Source organism: Rhinopithecus bieti, unplaced genomic scaffold, assembly GCF_001698545.2.
Source record: "Rhinopithecus bieti isolate Rb0 unplaced genomic scaffold, ASM169854v2 scaffold_13617, whole genome shotgun sequence".
NCBI lineage: Eukaryota > Metazoa > Chordata > Mammalia > Primates > Cercopithecidae > Rhinopithecus > Rhinopithecus bieti.
This window is the reverse complement of record NW_016807714.1, coordinates 1,673,028-1,694,051: the sequence shown is the minus strand read 5'-3', so window position 1 is coordinate 1,694,051 and position 21,024 is coordinate 1,673,028. Positions and strand designations below refer to the sequence as shown.

Genomic DNA, 21,024 nt, shown 5'->3' with positions numbered 1-21,024 from the left:
CACCATGGGGCAGCAACCCAGCTGAGACACACAACACACAAGCAGACTCCATGGCAAACAGCCCTTTATCAAGAGTTGCAAGATAAAAATAGTCTTTGCAGTCAGATGTCCCTCCAGGCATGTCTTCTGCCCTGAGAGGGGCCAGTGTCCTGCACAGTCACAGCCGGGGCTTCTCGGGGCCAGTGTCCTGCATAAAGCCGGGGTTTCTGTGCTGCCCACCCGCAGCACCAGGGCACGCACCGTGCGGAGGCAGCCTTGGGCTGTGCCCGGGGACAGGAGCCCTGCCCGCCGAGGAACCCCCTCACATGAGCAGGCAGCACGGCCTCCTCTCCACAGGGGCCTCCACCGCTGGGGCTGTGAGCTTGAGCAGGGGTGGGTCCCCGCCTGCCCTGAAGCCACCGTCAGGCTGGGGGGTCTCCGTGTGACCAGGCAGGCCAGGCCCGGCCGTCTCAGGGCTGTGGGGCCCCTCAGGGGGGGGTCGCTGCAGCTTGGCAGCAGCTCGCTGCCGCTTCAGGTCAGCCAGGGTGTGGTGGGCCTTGTCATGGACCAGCATGTGGGGGGCGGTGCTGTCCAGGGAGCTCAGCTGGTAGGAGACACTCCGGTCCAGTCGCTTGGAGTACAGATGCCGCGCTGGGGAGCCCCCTACTCGGCCATTGTGCGGCCTGACCACTTCGGGGTTGTCCTCCTGCGGGCAGTGAAGGTCCCAGAGGCCATCAGGAGGCTCCTCCCCCCTCCCCAGCCTTGGATTCAGGCTGTATGGTCATGAAGGGACAGACAGGAGAGATGGGGCAGCGGCTGGCCTCTGCAGGGCACCATTGGTAACAGGCAGGAGGAGTCCAAGCGGAGAGAGAACGGGGCAAAGCCAGGCCCACCCCTGCGCTGGGCGGAGCAGGGACGGGACGCTCACCTCCAGGGGCGGTGGCCTGAGCTCTGTGTCTGTCTGGCAGTCATCGTTGTCCTCGGGCGGCTCCGGGCTGGGGGGCGGCGGCTGTTGCCACACGATGGCCTCCTGGGCGTGCTGCTTGCGGTACAGGTCGGTGCGCTGGGTTAGGCTCGCCCGCCTCACCACCTTCCTGGGGAGGAGAGAGGAGAGGAAGAGTGAGGGGAAGGGGAGTGCCGGGAGGACCCCGTCCGCCCCCTCGTCCTCTGCCCCCAGTTCGGCTGGCACTCCGCCAGGGCTGACATCCGTGGGGCCAAGCCGGGGGCGGAGCCTGTGGGGCGGCGCTCACCCGCGGCTGCCGGCGCTGGAGGTGCGGCGTCGCAGCAGGGAGCGCTGGCGGCCCTGGGCGCGCAGGAGGGCGTCGTGCTTGTGCTTCAGCTCCAGCAGCTTGGCCCGCACCTCCTCGTCCCCGCACACATCTGAGAAGTGGGTGCAGGCGTCAGGGGCGCCCTCCTCGCCTGTCCTCTCCCCCAGGTGGAGGTGGGCCCCGCAAGCTCACCAAGGGGCGTCTCGTCCATCAGGGACTTTGCGTTCAGATCGGCCCCGTGCGCCACGAGCAGCTCCACCAGGGGCACCTGTGGGCGGCAGGCAGGCGCTGCAGACGGCTGCGCTGGAAGCCCCCTCCCACCTGCTCCTGCCCGCACTCACCTGGCCCCAGTAGGCTGCGGCGTGTAGCGGCTCCCAGCCGTCTTGGTCCTTAGCGCTCAGGCTGGCTCGGTGTTCCAGCAGCAGGGCAGCCGCCTCGCTGAACCCGTTGGCTGCTGCGATGTGCAGCTGCAGGCAAGCGCCCGGCCTGAATTCGGCCCCATCCCCCACCTCCAAGTAGCAAGGCCCCCAGCCCCGCATGCCACTCACCCCCAGCCCTCACCAGCGTGGCCCCGTGGTCCAGCGGGGCATGGAGGTCTGCCCCGGCCTGCAGCCGGCTCCGGATGTCGTCCAGCATGCGCAGTTCTGGCACGGCCCGGGCGGCCTCGATGCTGTCCTGGGTGATGCCTGCGAGGCGGCAGGCTCAGAGGGAGCGTCACCGGCAGCCCTCCCACAGCCGCACCGCCGCACCTACCACGGTCGGCCATGGCAGTCTCCAGGCAGTCCAACGTCTGCTCATCGTCACACAAGTCATAGGGCATGTTCCCGTCGGTGTTGACCGCCAGGAGATCGGCGCCACTGCAGGGAAGACGGACGCGGTGCTGGACACAGGACCCTTCCCCACTTGCCAAGCTTCTCACCTGGAGAGGTCCCCCTAGGGCCCCTCAGCCCAGGGCTGCCCCTCAGGAGGCACCCTGTCCACCTGCTGCTGGGAGAGGCGGCCCTGGGGCCCATCGGCTGCCCCTCAGTCCTAGATCCTGTCGTTCAGCCAGACAGGCCTCCTGCAGTCTCTACCCATCCGAGCTCCAGGTTCCTGGCACCTCCAGGGGCAGCGGTGCCCCCATAAACGTGCACTAGATGGGTCTGCCTGCTGGCGGAGCAGGGACACTGGGGACCCCAGGGAGCACAGGGCGGTGGGGGCACAGGACCAGGCAGCCACGCTGAGGGGCCTCAGAGCTGTGGGGAGCATGGCCCCCGGGAAGGTCAGCAAAGGGGAGCCCAGGACACAGAGGGGGGTGTGCCTGTGTGCAGTGGAGGAACAGGCCTACCTGTGGGCACCCCACATCCCCGCCCACCCTGCAGCGCCTGAGTGTGATGGGACCGCCATCCACACCCCATCCGGCCTCGCGGGGGCACTCGAGAAGGACCGCAGCCCAGACCTCTCTGCCACTACAGATGCCTGGAGCGAAGGGGAAGGAAGGGAGGCGGCTTGTGGACCCTGGTGAGGCCACCACCCTCCCTGCTCAGAGCTCCTCCTGCTCTACGTCCCTCTATGTTAAAGGTAAAAGCCCTACCTGTGCTCAGGTACCCTCTCCTCCCAAGCCACCTGGCCTCCTCACTCCCCTTCTCTCCTTACCAGTTCTGTGCTCACTGACCAAGACATTTCTCTGTGCACACCCTGGGGGAGCCCGAGGCCTGCCCTCTCGGCAGGAGGATGCATGCTGGGGAGGCAGAGACCAAGCTGCCCTGGGCACATGCCCATCCCCCTGGGGCCCCAGGCTCTGCTCTCCATGCCAGGACACAGGCAGGGTCAGCAAAGGTGAAGGTGGGAACACAAGAGGCCGAGAGCCGGGCCTACTGCCCAAGAGGGGCCTCCTGAGCGGCCATCTGAGAGGAAGCCCCTCCCTGCCACAGACGCCCAGCAGGCCCTACCTGGCGATGAGCAGCTCCACCAGGTGCAGGTGGCCACAGGTGGCCGCAGCATGCAGAGGTGTCCAGCACTCACTGTCGCAGGCATTGATGTTGGCCCCAGCCTCCAGGAGTTGCTGCACCATCTCTCGGAAATCATCAATGCAGCACTGCAAACCGTGCCACGTGAGCGGCCAGAGCATGGGGGCCAGCCCCCACCCCACCCACACCCAGTGCACGCTGACCTGGTGCAGGGCTGTCAGGCCGTCCTCGTTGGCCAAGTCAGGGCTGACCCCACTCCCAAGGAACTGGCGGACTGAAAAAAGGTGGCAAGGTGAGGACAGGGTCCTGTCCCTGGTCAGGTCCTGTCAACTGTGCTTTGGCTCAGGACTCGGGGAAGGACAAGGAAGACAGTGGTGCCAATGGCAGAAGGCACACCAGAGCGGGGGTGTGGGGGCAGGAGCACCAGGCATCTGTCTGGCCCAGGCCAGTCACACTCCCAGAAGCCCTCTGCCTCCACCCACCTGCAGGCCCTTCATGGTGGTGCTCCAGCCTTCCAACCCCCAGAACAGGCCGTGCTTCTGTGTGAGAGCAGCACTCCAACAATCCCGCACCTCCCTTCAGCCAGGAAGGGCTCCCTGCCCCGAGGCTACCGCAGCTAGGCTATGCCATAACGCTGCAGCTCCTTCGGCTCTCCCCTGACAACTAGGCAGCCCTGTGTTCATGATCTCTCCTGGGTCCTCTGGGACCTGATCTGAGGCTCCCCACCACCAGAGTACATCCCTGCTTTCGCTCCCCTCCCCTTCAAAGATCCCAACTCAGGCCCAGCTCTCGCCCAGGTCACCAGGGTCCTCCCTGATGGCGCCTAGGGTGCAGCAGAAGGGCTCCTGCCTTCCCACAGCTCCCTGTGGACCATGGCACCCTCTGCCTCTTCCCTCTGCCTCCAGGCCTCCTGGGAGGGCTCCTGTCCACATGGGAAGATGCAGGCCAGACACTACCAGCTCCTCCTTACTCTGCCCTGGAGGGAGGCAGGGAGGGGTCAAGGACCACTACAGTGCCTCTTTTCCCCAGACCCCAGAGCACCACAAGTGGAACCCACACAGCTGGGGCTGCAAGCGTGGGGCACAGGTGAGGAGAACAGAGTCAAAAGCAGAGCCTGGGGCAGGCATCGAGACGGGGGCCACCAGCATGGGCTCTGTGCCTACCCGGGGCCTGGCTCTCTAACCTGCAGAGGTGGGCGGTCCCACCCTACTTTACAGAGGTGGAGACCAGGGCTCTCCTGAGCAGCTTGGAAAGAGGCAGCAGTGACTACCGGCCACCCTACCCCACGGGGCCCGCACTAGGTGTCTGAAGGCTCCTGGGGGTCCACCCCTGGCCTTGCTCACCTCACAGCAGGACCCCTGTGCATGCAGCCCCGCCTGAAGGCAGGCTGTCCCGCACGGGCTCACCTCAGGGCTGCCCACTGCCTGGGGTTTGCCTGATGGGGGAACGCTGGGCCACCCAGCCTGAAGAGACCAAGCAAGATCTGGGGGCTGGAGCCCAGGAGCTGTGGACAGGCCCAGCCGCCAGGCTTGGCATGAGACGGCACCCAGGTGGCAGGGAGTGGGCCGCTTGCTGGGAGCTGCTCTGGGCTCAGCCACACTCACCTTCTTCCAGGTCATTTCGAGCAGCGGCCTCCAGAAGGACAACACTGGGAGGGAAGAGGACCTGCTTCGGGGGCCCTCGGCCAGCTGCCTCCTTCCAGGGACGCTCCCCAGGACCTTTCTTGCCCTGGGCCTCCTTCTCAGCCTGGGCCCACATCTTCACCTGCTGGGCACGCCGCTTCTGGGCATGCTTCAGCCGCTCCTGCGTGCTCATCCTGCCCACCATGGGCATCTCTGCCAGCAGCTCCAGGTGCTCGGCCATGGTGGCGGCTGCTTGCCCACAGGGCTGCTCGGGGCACCAGAGTGGGGAGCTTGGGGGCCAGGCTGGGCCTGAGGGGTGGGGCAGCTGGCTGGACTGGCACCCTCGGGGGCATCCCCTTCCCAAAGCTCTGTGTCCTTGGCTGGGTCAGGAGGCCCCACACGATATCCAGGCCCAGGTAGCCCTGGAGGGCACGGGCCAGGGCAGGGAGGGCAGTGTGGAAGGGCACCCCGAACCTGCTCCCCAGGCCAGCCTCTAGCTGTCGACCAGCAGTACCTCGCCTCCCTCTCGGGGTCAGGGTGCACAACCTATGAGAGGCAGCCCCGAGACCTGGCCGGCCTCAGTCCAGGGTCTGAAACTAATTACCCAGATAACAAGGTTCCAGCTTCCTGGCACTTGCTGAGGGGGAAGGGAGGGCAGGGCCACTCAGCAGTGAGAGCACCTGTGAGCCCCTGAGAGCCTCTTTTCACTTTCCAGGCTCAGGAGCCTGGGTGGGGCCTGGGAGCAGGCATGGCCTAGCCCCCCAACCCCTCCCAGCTGTGTGCCGAGGTCAGCGCATCAGTACTAATGAGGAGGTGCAGCCACTGAGGCTGGGGCAGGGCAGGTGGTCAGAGTCCTGGAGTCCTGGCCCCAGGGCGCAGGGGTGAGGCTCTCTAGGCAGCCAGGGCACCAAGGGCACAGGCGGGCCAGCCACAGTGTCTTCAGGATCACCTCCCCTTCCGGCAGCTGCTCACACCTGAGAAGTGGGGAACAAGGAAGCACATTGAGGCCGGCTTGAGACAGGGTGGCCCCAGGGAGCCCCTGCCCTGGGTCTTGGGTGAGACCAGGCTTCCAGCCGTCTTGGGTCCTGCCCTGTGTGAGGCCCACCCTCTGGTCCACAGAGAGCACTGCAGAGCAACAATCCTGGGGGTATGGGGAGCTCCTCTGCCCCCATTCTGCCCCAGGTCCAGAGAGGGGCAGGGGAAAGGCATGTCAGGCTCCTCCCACCCACCCTTTCCAGAAACGGCTGCCCACCCCCGCGAGGCATTCCCCGCTAGGCTGCTCCTCCAGGGCCAGGCACTGCCCTCAGGCTGGGTAGGGTGAGGTCTCCTGGAACCGTCATGAGGGCTTTGCAGGCTACTGCCTTCCAAGGGCAGGCCCTGCCTCCTGCGCCTCCACCTGTCCTGACTGACACCCCAGCCTCTCACTGCCCAGTCTCTAGACCTCTTCCTTGCTGGGTTCCCACAATGCCTCTGCCATCCTGGGCTGCAATAAAAGCCCCCACCTGGTGCCCAGCTTGAGGCCTATGGGGACAGATAGGCAGGCAGATAGCTTCGGCTGGAGCACGACCCTGGCGATGTACCCGCTATGGCCCTAGTCCTGCCCGACACACCAAGTGTGGTCACTTGGCTGGCCACAGGCCGCACCTCAGAAGGCACTCTGTGCTTGGCTGGGCGCGGTGGCTCACGCCTGTAATCCCAGTACTTTGGGAGGCCGAGGTGGGTGGATCACGAGGTCAGAAGATCGAGACCATCCTGGCTAACACGGTGAAACCCCCTCTCTACTAAAAATACAAAAAATTAGCCGGGCATAGTGGCGGGCACCTGTAGTCCTAGCTACTTGGGAGGCTAAGGCAAGAGAATGGCGTAAACCCGGGAGGTGGAGCTTGCAGTGAGCCAAGATCGCGCCACTGCACTCCAGCCTGGACGACACAGCGAGACTCCATCTCAATAAATACATACATACATACATACATACATACATACATACATACATATATAAGGCACCCCGTGCTCTGCAGAAGATGCCTACCAAGAGTCCCATTCTCCACCCAGCCAGGCCTCATGGCCATCTACACACTGACCCAACTCTTCACTACTGGACTTATACCCAGAATAAGTCATACAATGCCCCCTTCTTTCAGGAAGGGAACTGTCCTGGGCCAGGTCAAATTAAGCCAGTCAGGTCCTTCTTGTTCAGGGGCCCCCAATTTATCTGGGAGCCCACTTTACAGGTTTAGCCTACTCTAGACATAGTTCCCCTCTGCAGGCCTAGGCTCAGAGGCTTCCTGAGGACATGGCCAATAAGGCCAGTAGCCCTGGCCTGGCTTTCTGTCTGCCAGGTGAAGAGCTTTTCCAGGCAGTAGCTCCCCCTCTGAGCAGCCTGCTCCCAAGCCTCGCCAGCTCTGCAGACCGCAGAGGCCAGGGCAAGCACACACTGGCCAGATGCCCCGCCCCGGCTCCCAAGTCCTCCCCTTGCTCTCTAGAGACACAGCATGGGTACCAGAGAGGCGGGAGAGCCACTCCTGCAGGCATGCTGCCAGCTCCCCATCTGCGAGGACAGAGGAGGCACACCACACCTGGTATGGCAGAGCCCTCCCTCCCTGCCAGCCAGTCACAGCCCACACCCTCTTCCTGACAGGGCTGGCGAGATGAGATCCTCACCTCTCTGTCACTGGCATCTCTGGACCTGCCAGAGAACCCACCTGGGCAGTAGACACTTACTCCCACCCCAACCCAAAGAGATCATAAGCCAAGAGCAAGGGAAGGAGAGCAAGGCAGGCTGCCTCGCCCTGCCCCAGTCTCTCTCCAGCCACGGGAAGGAGAGATTAAGAAGATTTAGCCGTCAGGGAACAGTGGCTCATGCCCACACTTTGGGAGCCAAGGTAGTAAGGTCACTTGAACCCAAGAGTTCAAGGCCAGCTTGGGCAACACAGTAAGACCCCATCTCTACAAAATAATTTTAAAATTAGCTGGTGGCACACGCCTGTGGTCCCAGCTCCTCCGGAGGCTGAGGTGGGAGGATCCCTTGAGCCCGGGAGGTAGAGGCTGCAGTGAGCTGAGATCACACCACTGCACTCCAGCCTGGACTCCAGAGGGAGATCCTGTCTCAAAAAAAAAAAAAAAGAAAGAAAGAAAGATTTAACAGACACCACCTACCGTCCCCAGCATTTTATAAAGAAAAGATGGGCGGGGCACGGTGGTGGCTCATACCTGTAATCCCAGCACTTTGGGAGGCTTAAGCAGGCAGGTCTCTTGAGCCCAGGAGTTCGAGATCAGCCTGGGCAACACAGTGAGACCCCGTCTCAATTTACATTACTAAAAAATAATTAATGTAAGAGAAAAAAATTAAAACAAATTTTTAAAAAGGAAGAAAAGATGTTCTGTTGCCCGTGTCCTACAGAAGAGAAAGCCTGAGCACAGCAGCCGCACTCCTGACGGAACGCCTGTCTCGTTTCTCATTCCGAGGCTCATCCGTGAAAATTAATCAGAGAACAGCATCTGGACAGTGGAAAGCGCCCCCCCCAACACCCCCGGCTGCAGAAGGAGGCCCACGGGTGGGGAGGCTCTACCTCCCCCACCCCACCAAGCACGGCTCACAGGGCACTCGGCCCCCACCCTGGCAGGCCCACCTTCCTAGCTGGAAGCTGCCCGATGTCTCCATGGGACTCTGGGCAGGTTCCTGTCCTGCTCGAGGGCCCAACTGCCTTCTCTAAGAGAAAATGAGGTGCCCAAAGTGAGCCCAGAGCCATCCAAGAGTGGGTGCCAGGGGGTGTCCCAGTGCCCACTTCCCCCCAGGCTGAGCCCTAAGCGTCCCCCTCTGGCCTCCCTGCCCAGGAACCAGCCTCAGAAGGAAGGGGCTGGCTGAAGGCCCACAGCAGTGGGCTGAGGGCTCCAGGAGGAGAGGCAGCCTCCCACCTACCTGAACCCTGGCTGCCCTAGCTGAACTTCACCAAGCTTTGTCTGCTCCTCCCAGCCACAAGATGGATCAGGAACAGCCCAGCAGAGCCGAGAAGACTTGCCCCTTGGCTGAGCCACGAAGGCCTGGTGGCCAGCTCGAAGTCCTACCAGACGGACACACCCAGGCTGAGGGGCTGGGCAGGCGGCTCCGTCTCCTCCACAACCTTCCCCCAAACCTCCCTGGAATGTCAAACAGATTCCCGGGTCGGTTCATTCCAGTTCTAAACAGATAACCTGGTTGGTTCATTCCAGCTCTCAGTCAAAGCCCAGGCCAGCTGCACTTGAGTGTGGGCCCAGGCGGGAGGAGCCCCGTGGAGGATACGGGGCACTGTTCTGACCCTCACCCACCGCCCCTCAAACAGCCTGCACACCCCGGGCCATGTGGCTTCCGGAAGGGAGGCCCAGCAGAGCACGGAGGCCCAGCCCACGCTCCCAGGAGCCCCAGCGAGGACAGCTCCAGGCCCAAGAGCCTCAGCGCCCTCTCTACTGCCATCACCCCGTCTTCCACATGGGGAGACCAAGGCCACGCCTAAATCCAGAGCTGCCCAGGTCACTACTTCACCACAGTGCCCACCTCCCAGTGTCCGTGGTGCAACAAGAGCCCAGAGCCTGAGGGGCGGTGTCCCTCTATTCACCCAGAGATAGGGACAAGGGATAGATGGTGGCCGCATGCTATTCAGAGAAAGAAAAGAGAGGAAAGGGGTAGGGGAAAGAAGAGTCTCAGAGAAACGCTGAGGAGGGTGCAGAAAGAGGATGGGAACTTGCTTCTACAGGCGGGGCAGAGGGCCGGGGACCTGCTGTAGGCTCCCACGTTCACAGGGATGCATGAACAGTGCACCTCAGTAAGGTGCACCTCCAAACTTAAAATGTGCACCTAGGCACAGTGGCTCACGCCTGTAATCCCAGCACTTTGGGAGGCCGAGGCGGGCGGATCACCAGGTCAGGAGATCAAGACCATCCTGGCTAACACGGTGAAACCCCGTCTCTACTAAAAATACAAAAAATTAGCTGGGTGTGGTGGCAGGCGCCTGTAGTCCCAGCTACTTGGGAGGCTGAGGCAGGAGAATCGCTTGAACCCAGGAGGCGGAGCTTGCAGTAAGCCAGAATTGCATCACTGCACTCCAGCCTGGGTGACAGAGAGAGACTCCGTCTCAAAAATTAAACAAAGTACGCCTTTTGACAGCCTGATTTCTAGGACCCCACCCTACTAAAACCCCAGAGCAGGTCGGCAAGAGGGACTGACGGTGCTGGGGAGCCTGCCTGCCTTCTGGCCGCACTTCACAGGGTGAAAGCCCACGTACCACGGTGCAGTGGGCAGCACCTGGACGGTCCCACAGGAGCCCCACCAGGAACGGGCCGGCCCAGCGCCCCCACACTGCCTGCCCTAGGCTGGTTCTGGGGGCTTTTATAGCCCAGTTATGCTTAGGCTTGGTGGAGTTGGTTCCTGTAACTTATAACTAAAAGACTTGGTTGTTTTGTTGTTGATTTTTTATTATGTTTTTTAAGAGACAGGGTCTCACTCTTGCCCAGGCTGGGGTGCAGTGGTGCAATCACGGCTCACTGCAGCCTCGACCTCCCAAGGTCAAGCAGTCCTCCCACCTTGGCCTCCCAAGTAGCTGGGACCACAGGTGGGATCACCACAACCGGAAAATTTTTTTTCTTTTTTTTTTTTGAGATGGAGTCTCACTCTTGCCCAGGCTGGAGTGCAGTGGCGTGATCTTGACCGCTGCTCACTGCAAGCTCTGCCTCTGGGTTCACGCCATTCTCCTGCCTCAGCCTCCTGAGTAGCTGGGACTACAGGCTCCCGCCACCTCGCCCGGCTAATTTTTTGTATTTTTAGTAGAGACGGGGTTTCACCGTGTCAGCCAGGATGGTCTCGATCTGACCTGGTTATCCACCCGCCTCGGCCTCCCAAAGTGCTGGGATTACAGGTGTGAGCCACCGCGCCCAGCCTACACTCGGCTAATTTTTAAATTTGTTTTGTAGAGACAGTGTTTTCCTGTGTTGCCCAGGCTGGTGTCTGGACTCCTGGACTTAAGCAATCCTTATGCCTCGGCCTCCCAAAGTGCTGGTATTATAGGTATGAGCCACCACACCCAACCAGATTTGATTTTATTTGTAGCAATATCTACGAGATACAGAGCAAAAAATGGGAAACTACCTAGATGCCCATCATTCGGGGAAAATCACTGTGTAGCCATTCTGTAGAATAACGTCTCTACATGCACATCTGTTAACAAGATGAGGTGGGTCTCAATGTCCTTGGGAGAATGGCTGTGGTATCTTGCCAGTGGGTGCAGAGGCTGCCAGAGCCTGGCTAAAGGTGTGACACACACACAGACTGGTCTGTTTGGTTCTGTTTTGTTTGTTTCTGAGACAGGGTCTTGCTCTGTCACCCAGGCTGGAGTGCAGTGGTGCGACCTCGGCTCACAGCAGCCTCCGCCTCCCAGGTTCAAGCGATTTTCCTGCCTGAGTCTCCCAATTAGCTGAGATTACAGGCGCCTGCCACCACACGGGCTAATTTTTGTATTTTTAGTAGATACGGCGTTTTGCCGTGTTGGTCAGGCTGGTCTGGAACTCCTGACCTCAGGTGATCTGCCCGCGTTGGCCTCCCAAAGTGCTGGGATTACAGGCGTGAGCCATCGCACCCAGCCCCAGCAGCTCACCTTTGAGGACTCCTGATGGCACCTTCCTGACCCCTGCCACCAACCCACAGGAGCGTCCACACGTGGGTTCTGTGTCCCGGCCAGTCTCTTCCACTAGGCGACAAGCTTGCTGAGAGCACAATCTGCAGGCCCCTCTTCTACGACTCTTCACCCATGTGCCAGCACCTGGAAGAGGGGCCTGCATCAGCCATTGTGAAGGACCGAGGGAGCCAGGCAGAAGCTGGCAAGGCAGGCACAGCTCAGTGCAGCCAAGGAGTGGACAAGCTCAGGCCAAGGCTCCCTATGGGCCGTGGCCCATGGCCCACATGGTCCACTCTGAAAAGAAACCAAATGTCCAGAGACCTCCCAAAATGTGACAAGGACAGCACCAGCCATAAAGCAGGCTGGTGGCTGCTGGAGAGGTTCCATTTGTACTTGTCTGCCTGTGCCCTGGGGAGGGACAGCGGGGGCAGGCCCTGCCTTTAAGCAGCTACATCTGGGGACTGGAGCCGAGCTGCAGGATGCGCACCAGCATGTCACACCACGTCTACTGCGGTCAGCACAGAAAGCATGGGGCGTCCAGGGCAGAAGAAGACGCTCTGGAGGGGCCTCTGCAGCTGCATGAAGCTCTGGGAGGGAGGCCCCAGCAATAAGTTTCCTACACAAAGGGCATGCCCGGGGCCTGCAGACTGCTCCAAGGAAGCAGCAGTTTAGGGGAAGTGGTGGCTAGATGAGTGAGTGGTGATGGGGGCAGGAAGGAGGGTCTGAGTGTCCTCCAGGGCCCAATGTGCAGCTCACCCCCTCCCAGTCCAACCCCCCTCCCAGTCCAACCCTTAGAAGTTCATCCCAAAGCACCTGCATCGGCATGAAATACTGCAACCTCTGGCTCCTGGGTTCAAATGATTCTCCTGCCTCAGCCTCCTGAGTAGCTGCGATTATAGGTGTGTGCCACAACACTCAGCTAATATTTGTATTTTTAGTAGAGGGTTTCTCCATGTTGGCAAGGCTGGTTTTGAACTCCTGACCTCAAGTGATCTGCCTGCCTCGGCCTCCCGAAGTGCTGGGATTACAGGGGTGAGCCGCCGCGCCCGGCCAGGAGGGGGCTTCTGATCCAGGCTTTCTCAAGCCTCCATCCTGAAACCCTGCCCTGGGGCTCTGTCCCCAGTGACACCGTGTCTTCCCTACTGAGGGCCCTCCTTCCCCAACCCCTGTGCTCCTGGCTGCGGCCTGGAGTCCCCTCCCCTCCTCTCCCTGAGCATTTCATGCTCCTGGCTGAGGCCTGGAGTCCCCTGCCCTCCTCTCCCTGAGCATTCCAGCTGGAACACACATCATCAGGCACCAAGCACCCAGCACCAGCCCTCACTGTGGCTTCGCCCCCACCCATCGCTGCCCGAATTCCTGGTGGTCTAATGTTCTCGTGGAGAAACTTCCACAGACTGCCTGTCCCCTCCGAGCCTTGACCTCTTCTCTACACCAGTGTCCTCATCTGACCAACTGTGCTCCATCACCACCAGTAACTGCAGCCCACGTCACCTCCATTCAATACCCCACTCTCTGCCCATCGGCCTCTCTGCCGGCTCACTCCTGCAAGCCCTGACTCCAACACTCCAGTGTCTCCCTCACTGCAATGCCCTCACCTTGCCCCACGCCTCCTGCTCCCACAGCCCCAGTGACTAAACATAGCAGAGCCACTCCCTCAAGTGCTCTGACGCTTGCAGAAATCTGCTTCCCTTGCCTTTTCTCTTCTGCCCTCCCAGACAAAGCATATTCCCTGGAAAGAGCTTCCCTTGCCTTTTCTCTCCTGCCCTCCCAGACAAAGCATATTTCCTAGAAAGACAGAGGCTGACAGGGGAGGATGTCTACTCCTACTTCCAACTGAACAATAGAATAGCACCCAAAAGCCTCAATGCCTCAGAATAAGCCTAACAAAAGATGTACACAGAAAACCACAACCATATCTTTATAGGAAGATACGGGAGGAGACATCACGTTATATGTCACACGACCCAGAACCGAAAAGATGTCATTTCTTCCCAAATTCATACAAAATTTGACGTAGTCCCAATTAAAACCCCAACAGTGTGAAACTCACGAGCTAATTCTCCACTTATATGGAAACACAAAAGGCCAAGAACAGTAGGGATAAGCCTGAAAGAGAACAAATTTGAAGTACTTACACTATTAGATGTCAAGACTTATTGTATAGTTTGGTAAGTAAGACCTAAGTTATTGGCTTAGGCATAGAGACATAAACCAACGGAATACAGTTGAGTCCAGAAAATTGTCAGATGAGGCAGCTCACACCTGCAGTCCCAGCACTTGGGGAGGCCGTGGCAGAAGGATCACTTGAGCCCAGGGGTTCAAGGCCAGCCTAGGCAAAATAGGGAGACCCCCATCTCTACAAAAAATTAAAAATTAGCCAGGCACGGCGGTGCGCCCCTGCAGTTCCAGCTACTCGGGAGGCTGAGGTGGGACGATTACTTGAGCCTGGGAGGCGGAGGTTGCAATGAGCTGAAATCAACACTGCACTCCAGCCTAGGCGACAGAGCAAGACTCTGTCTCAAAAAAAAGACCAAAAACAAAACAGAAATAACCCTACACATGTGTAGACATGCAATTTATGACACTGCTGAGAGTGAAAAAATCTTCAGTAAATGGTGCTGGGGCCAGGCACAGTGACTCATGCCTGTAATCCCAGCACTTTGGGAGGCTGAGGGGCAAGGATTGCTTAAGATCAGGAATTCGAGACCATCATGCTGAAACTCCGTCTCTACTAGAAATACAAAAAATTAGCCAGTTGTGGTGCCACACACCTGTAGCCCCAGCTACTCTGAAGGCTGAGGTGGGAGAATCGCTTGAACCTGGGAGGCGGCGGTTGCAGTGAGCCGAAATCGTGCCACTGCACTCCGGACTGGGTAACAGAAAATAATCCAAAAAAAAAAAGAATCTTGACCCCCCACCCTGGGTGAAATGCAAACCAAATGTAAAGGTGAAATAACAGCAATTCTACAGAGTGGTGACACCAAAAGCAAAAGCACAGTCTATAAAATGAAAAACTGAAAAACTGGACCTTGACAAGATTAAAAACTTTTGCCTTGTTATAAAAATCCTGCGAAGAGGGTGAAAAGACAGCTACTGAGTGAGTAAATATCCACAGACCACACACAGAACGAAGGACTTCTGTCACGAACACACGAGTCTCAAAAAATCAGCAGTCAAAATGAAACCATCCAATTAGAAAAGGGGCAGAGGACGTGAAGACACACTTCACTGAAGAGGATCCACAGACGGCAAATGCGTCCATGACAAGATGCTCAAATCAACATCGCCGCCATTCAGAAAATGCAAATTAGAGCCACAGCGAGATACCGCTGCCCACAAATCCAAATGGCAAGGATGTGAGGAAAAAGGAGTCTCACAGGGCGCTGATGAAAACCTGTGACATAAAACAGCCACCACTCTGGAAAGCAGTGTGCAAGTTTCTTAAACCAAAACAGCTCAACATGCAACTCCCATACCAACCAGCAGCTGCGCTCATGGGCCTTTATCCCAGAGAAATGAAAATTTAAGTCGGGCGCGGTGGCCCACGCCTGTAATCCCAGCACTTTCGGAGGCTGGGGCAGGCGGGATCACGCGAGGTCAGGAGTTCAAGACCAGCCTGGCCAACATGCCTAAAACCCCATCTGTACTAAAAATACAAAAATTAGCCAGGTGTGGTAGCATGAGATCACACCACTGCACTCCAACCTGGTGACAGAGTGAGGCTCTGTCTCACAAAAAAAAAAAAAAAAAATTAAGTCACTCAAAAAACTACATAAAAGTTCATGGCAACTTTATTCACAATAGCAAAAAACTGGAGGAAAAAACCAAATGTCTTGTAACAGGTGAATGGTTACAAGAATTTAACCCACATGGTTAAAAACATGGTGGTCCCTCCATACCATGGAAGGTTCCTCCAGTCAAAGAAACACACTCACAGTGCACACAACTGCTTGGACCTCAGGACATCATGCCGACCTCCACGCCCACACCCTATAGCACTCCACTGATGCAACATTCTTGTAATGGCAAAACCGTACAGATGGAGAACATACCAGTGGCTCCCAGGGGTTAAGGCTGGGAAAAGAAGGTGGCTGTGGCTGTGGCTGTAAGAGGGCAGCTCAAGAGGTCCCTATGGTGGCTGTGCTGCGTCTTGACCATGGCTCACACAAACCCTACAGTGACAGAGGCGCAGAACTAAACCACACACACACAGGTGGACACATGGAAAGCTGTGAAATCTGAATAAGGTCAATGCAGCACAATGATTCAACATCCCCTTGAGCTAATGTACTCCACTGACAGGTGCACTCTTACCACGGGGGTATTTGCCAAGTCTACAAAGGATCTCTGAGCCATTTATTTTATTTTTTATGTATTTTTCTTTATTTATTGTTTTTTTCTCCGAGAAGGAATCTCACTCTGTCTCCCGGGATGGAGTGCAGTGGCATGATCTCGGCTCACTGCAAGCTCCGCCTCCCAGGTTCACGCCATTCTCCTGCCTCAGCCTCCCAAGTAGCTGGGACTACAGGCGCCCACCACCTCGCCCGGCTAATTTTGTATTTTTCGTAGAGACGGGGTTTCACCACATTGGCCAGGCTGGTCTCAAACTCCTGACCTCAGGTGATCCACCCGCCTCAGCCTCCCAAAGTGCTGGGATTACAGGTGTGAGCCAGTGTGCCTGGCCTTTTATTTTTTGTAGACAAGGTCTTGCTCTGTTGCCCAGGCTGGAGTGCAATGGTGCAATCACGGCTCACTGCAGCCTCAAACTCCTGGACTCAAGTGATCCTCCCACCTCAGCCTCCCAAGCAGCTGGGACTATAGGCACACGCCGCCATGCCCGGCTAATTTTCTAGTTTTTTTTAGAGACGGGGTTTCACCATGTTGCCCAGGCTGGTCTCGAACTCCTGGGCTTAGGCGATCCTCCTGTCTGGGTCTCCCAAAGTGCTGGGATTACAGGCATGAGCCACCGTGCCTGGCCTGAATCATTTCCTATGGCTGTATGTGAATCTTCAATTATCTCAACATACAAACATTAAAAATAAAAATAATGAACAAGCAAGCCATAGAATGGGGAATAATATGTGCAACACACAACCAACAATGGATACAAAAAGGGCCACCTGGCCGGGCGCGGCGGCTCACGCTTGTCATCCCAGCACTTTGGGAGGCCGAGGCGGGTGGATCACAAGGTCAAGAGATCGACACCATCCTGGCCAACATGGTGAAATCCTGTCCCTACTAAAAACACAAAAATTAGCTGGGTGTGGTGGTGCGTGCCTGTAATCCCAGCTACTCAGGAGGCTGAGGCAGAAGAATCGCTTGAACCAGGGAGTCGGAGGTTGCAGTGATCGGAGATCGTGCCACTGCACTCCAGCCCGGGCAACAGTGCGAGACAGCAAGACTCCATCTCAAAAAAAAAAAAACAGCCACCAAAAAGCAAAAAGAAAATCATAATTAACAGGAAAATGGGCCAAAGACTTGAACACCCACCCAATAAGATGACAATCAATGCACACAAGAAGGTGCACAAGGCCGGGCACGGTGGCTCAAGTCTGTCATCCCAGCACTTTGGGAGGCCGAGACGGGTGGATCACGAGGTCAGGAGATCGAGACCATCCTGGCGAACACGGTGTAAACCCCGTCTCTACTAAAAAAAATACAAAAAACTAGCCGGGCGAGGTGGCGGGCGCCTGTAGTCCCAGCTACTCGGGAGGCTGAGGCAGGAGAATGGCGTGAACCCGGGAGGCGGGCTTGCAGTGTACTGAGATCCAGCCACTGCACTCCAGCCTGGGCCACAGAGCCAGACTACGTCTCAAAAAAAAAAAAAAAAAAAAAAAAGAAGGTGCATGAGCCATCAGAGTGCACGCCAGGGCCCCAGCACACAGCCCAGCACACAGCCCAGCTCACACCCACCAGAGCAGACAGAAGGAAAAAGACCCAGGGTGGAGTCAGTGGCACGAGGATGGCTCACTGCAGCCTTGAACTCTTGAGCTCAAGCAATTCTCCAGCCTCATCCTCCTGAGTGGTTGGACTAAAGGTGCACACCACCATGCCCAGCTCTTACACTCATATACACAATCCTCTCTATGTGTACGTGTGCATAGAGGGTGGGGCAGGAGGCAAGAACGTGTTCCTCTGCTAACCTGAAACACGGGTAGTGGTGTCTCCCTACAGTTTCGATTTGCATTTCTCTGAGCATTAATGAGGTGAGGCATCTTTCCAAAGATAATTTATATTATCTTCTAAAAGCATGATAGTTTGTGTCATATTTAAGTCTGTAAGCCACCTGGAGCTGATGTTTGTGTATGGTGTGAGGTAGAGGTCTGTGGTAGTTTAAAAACATACCCACAAACTCTTTGATACACCTACCTTCAGAAGGTGGAGCCTAATTCCCCTTCCCTTCAAGGTGTGGGCTACACTTAGTAATTCACTCATAACGAATCAAGTGTGGCAGAAGTGAAGACGTGGGATGCCCGAGATTAGGATATGAAGGCACTGCAGATTCCTTCCCACTATCTCTTATCACTCACCCTGCAGGAAGCCAGCTGCCGTGTTGTGAGGACACTCAAGCAGCCCTATGGGGAGATCCATGTGGTGAGGAACAGCCAGCAGCCATGTGAGTGAACAGACTTGAAAGTAGATCCTCCAGCCCTAGTCAAGCCTTCAGATGGCACAGCCCAGGCCAACAGCATGAACGGCTACAACCTAACGAGCCAGAGTCACCCTCTGAGCTGCTCTCACTTTCCTGACCTATCATGACTGTGAGATAACAGATGTTGTTGATGATGGACGACGATGACGATGATGACTAGAGAGAGAGACGGAGGATCTCACCCTGTCACCCAGGCTGGAGTATAGTGGCGCATTCACTGCTCACTGCAGCCTCAACCTCCCAAGCTCCAGCGATTCTCCTGCCTCAGCCTCCCGAGTGGCTGGACTACAAGCATGAACCACCACGCCCAGCTAATTATTATCTTTTTTCAGAAATGGGGTCTCCCTATGTTGCCCAGGCTGGTCTCAAAGTCCTGGGCTCAAATGATCCTCCTGCCTCAGCCTCCCAAAGTGTTGGGATTACAGGCGTGAGTGTTTTGAATCACTACATTTGGGAATAATGTGTTACACATCAATGCTTAACTAATATAGGCTCTGATTTCATATTTTTTCCAAATTGATATCCAATTGTCTCAGTACCTTTTTTTTTTTTTTTTTCCTGAGACAGAATCCTGCTTTGTCACCCAAGCTGAAGTGCAGGGGCACGATCTCAGCTCACTGGAACCTCCACCTCCCAGGGTCACGCAATTTTCATGCCTCAGCCTCCTGAGTAGCTGGGACTCCAGGCATGAGCCCCTGTACCTGGCCTTCAGTGACACTCATTTCAAAGCTGCTTCTCTCCAGAGTGTTTGCAGGACCACCTTGGTAATGAATTAGGTTCCCATACATACGTGGGCCTGTTTGAGACTCTACTGTTTTTGTCCTTTTTGTTTGACATGGAGTCTTTCTCTGTCACCAGGCTGGGGTGCAGTGGCACGATCTCAGCTCACTGCAACCTCCACCTCCCAGGTTCCTGTGATTCTCCTGCCTCAGCCTCCCGAGTAGCTGAGATTACAGGTGCGCACCACCACATCTGGCTAATTTTTTGTATTTTTAGTAGAGACACAGTTTCACTATGTTGGCCAGGCTGTTCTTGACCTCCTGACCTCAAGTGATCCACCTGCCTTGGCCTCCCAAAGTGCTAGAATTACAGGCATGAACCACTGTGCCTTGCCTTTTTTTTTTTTTTTTTTTGATTCTATTATTTTTTACTGGTTCCTTTGTCAATCCTTGAGCCTGTCCCACATGTCCTCCTCACTATGGCTTCCTAAGGAGCCTCCTCTCTGGTCCCACCTCTCAGGGGGCTGACTCCTACTCACACTCTGGTCTCAGCCTCCTTTCTGGCCCCGGGCATGAGGTTCTTCGTTCCGCCTCGGCCTCCCAAAGTGCTGGGATTACAGGCATGAGCCACCGCACCTGTCTTCTTTCTCAGTGATCTCAGTGCTCCTCAGACTCCCCCTGCATAACACTTAGCAGCAGAACCATATGAACTTGAAACCATTCCATTATTTTTGATCTACAAACACAAAACATTATTTACCTCAGTAACAGCTGCCTGGCTAAAGCTGTGAGGGTGGGAGGACCCCATGATCTGGACGTTTGCACACATCATGCTTCCAGCCCGGGACTGAAGATACGTGTGGACCACGCCAGGCACCGGCCTGCTAACGATGAGCTCTCACGCAACGTCTGTCAGGGGCTGGAGAATCGGGGAGGCCTCCCCCCAGAAATCAGGGGAAGCTATGTCTCCCTCTTCAATTTCCTTTCCCCTTGCCACCTGGCTCCAAAATAAATCTAATAAACTAACTCACAGCAAGGTGTCAAAGCCCCAGATGCCTAAATGAAAGAAGCTGGCAGTCTGAGGCATCTGCATTTGAAAAGAGACTCAATGAGAACTGAAGATAAAAGCCAGCCCTAGACCAAAAGAAAGGGAAGAGAGGGCAGGGAGGGCTTCCAGCAGCCCCTGCAAATCACACCTTTCTAGAAGCCAGGACCACAAGCACCCTTCCCTCTGAACTGCCTCATTTAGCTTCATAGCTCTAATGGGCCATAATCCCACGGAGTAGATGTGGCAACTAAGGCCTGTCAAGTACAACGGTGAAGAAATGAAAATAACAAAAGTGAGCTTTGGAGGGTCAGCGCTGCAACGCAGAATTTGCTCTGACTCGGCATTCACTCCCTCACAGAGACACAGACCTTCGTTCCAGGTGGGGCTGCGGGAAGGGGACCTGCAGACAGGTGTGCCAGTGGCACAGGGCCTGGGAGTGTGGAAGGAGGCAGCACTGGCACCGCGAGGGCCCCCAGCCTTAGGACAAGAGAGGTGTGGGGTCTAGACAACCAACCTAGGGCGCAGGTGCCACAGTGAGCCACTGAGATACCTCAAAACTTGGGACAGGAGCTAGGAGGGTATTCCCAAGAAAGAGAGCTCACAGTCAGCCAGCACATTCCTAGGAGGTGGAAGGAAGGATGGTGGGAGCTGTCAGAGCAGACAGATGAGCAGGGAAAGGAGGTCAAGGAAAAAGAAGACAGGGAAGGGCTGGGCATGGTGGCTCACGCCTGTAATCCCAACATTTGGGAGGCCAAAGCAGGAGGATTGCTTGAACCCAGGAGTTTGAGGCTGCAGTGAGCTCTGATCGCACCACTGCTCTCCAGCCTACGCAATAGAGCAAGACTCTGTCTCTAAAAAAAAAAAAAAAAAAAAGGATGGGCGCAGTGGCTCAGCACTTTGGGAGGCCAAGGCGGGCGGATCACAAGGTCAGGAGATCCAGACCATCCTGGCTAACACGGTGAAACCCCGTCTCTACTAAAAATACAAAACATTAGCTGGGCGTAGTGGTGGACGCCTGTAGTCCCAGCTACTCGGGAGTCTGAGGCAGGAGAATAGCGTGAACCCAGGAGGCGGAGCTTGCAGTGAGCCAAGATCGCACCACTGCACTCCAGCCTGGGCGACAGAGCGAGACTCCTGTCTCAA

The 21,024-nt window shown here is 56.9% G+C and overlaps 1 protein-coding gene and 1 long non-coding RNA gene across 10 annotated transcripts in view; one reads left to right on the top strand and one right to left on the bottom strand.

The window, feature by feature from the left end:
- Positions 1 to 47: 47 nt before the first annotated feature.
- The window catches only part of PPP1R16A (protein phosphatase 1 regulatory subunit 16A), a 27,723-nt gene continuing 6,746 nt past the window's right edge, over positions 48 to 21,024 (bottom strand). For 4 of the 9 annotated variants that reach the window (XM_017883540.1, XM_017883537.1, XM_017883543.1 and 1 more), the window contains 11 exons: positions 11,442 to 11,606; positions 4,801 to 5,792; positions 3,400 to 3,470; positions 3,179 to 3,324; positions 2,001 to 2,104; positions 1,809 to 1,933; positions 1,589 to 1,714; positions 1,440 to 1,515; positions 1,230 to 1,359; positions 908 to 1,073; positions 48 to 685 (listed from right to left, as the gene is read on the bottom strand). In XM_017883540.1, the coding sequence (XP_017739029.1) occupies positions 302 to 685; positions 908 to 1,073; positions 1,230 to 1,359; positions 1,440 to 1,515; positions 1,589 to 1,714; positions 1,809 to 1,933; positions 2,001 to 2,104; positions 3,179 to 3,324; positions 3,400 to 3,470; positions 4,801 to 5,059 (1,587 nt within the window). In that variant the 5' untranslated portion in view covers positions 5,060 to 5,792; positions 11,442 to 11,606 and the 3' untranslated portion in view covers positions 48 to 301. Of the gene's footprint in view, positions 686 to 907; positions 1,074 to 1,229; positions 1,360 to 1,439; positions 1,516 to 1,588; positions 1,715 to 1,808; positions 1,934 to 2,000; positions 2,105 to 3,178; positions 3,325 to 3,399; positions 3,471 to 4,800; positions 5,793 to 8,737; positions 8,983 to 11,441; positions 11,607 to 12,275; positions 12,350 to 19,372; positions 19,522 to 21,024 lie in introns of those variants that run through there. The other 5 variants (XM_017883538.1, XM_017883539.1, XM_017883542.1 and 2 more) reach the window with 4 other exon arrangements.
- LOC108536617 (uncharacterized) lies at positions 2,712 to 4,899 on the top strand. The gene is made up of 3 exons (XR_001887563.1): positions 2,712 to 3,488; positions 4,102 to 4,282; positions 4,811 to 4,899. It is a non-coding gene; the product is annotated as an uncharacterized LOC108536617 (long non-coding RNA).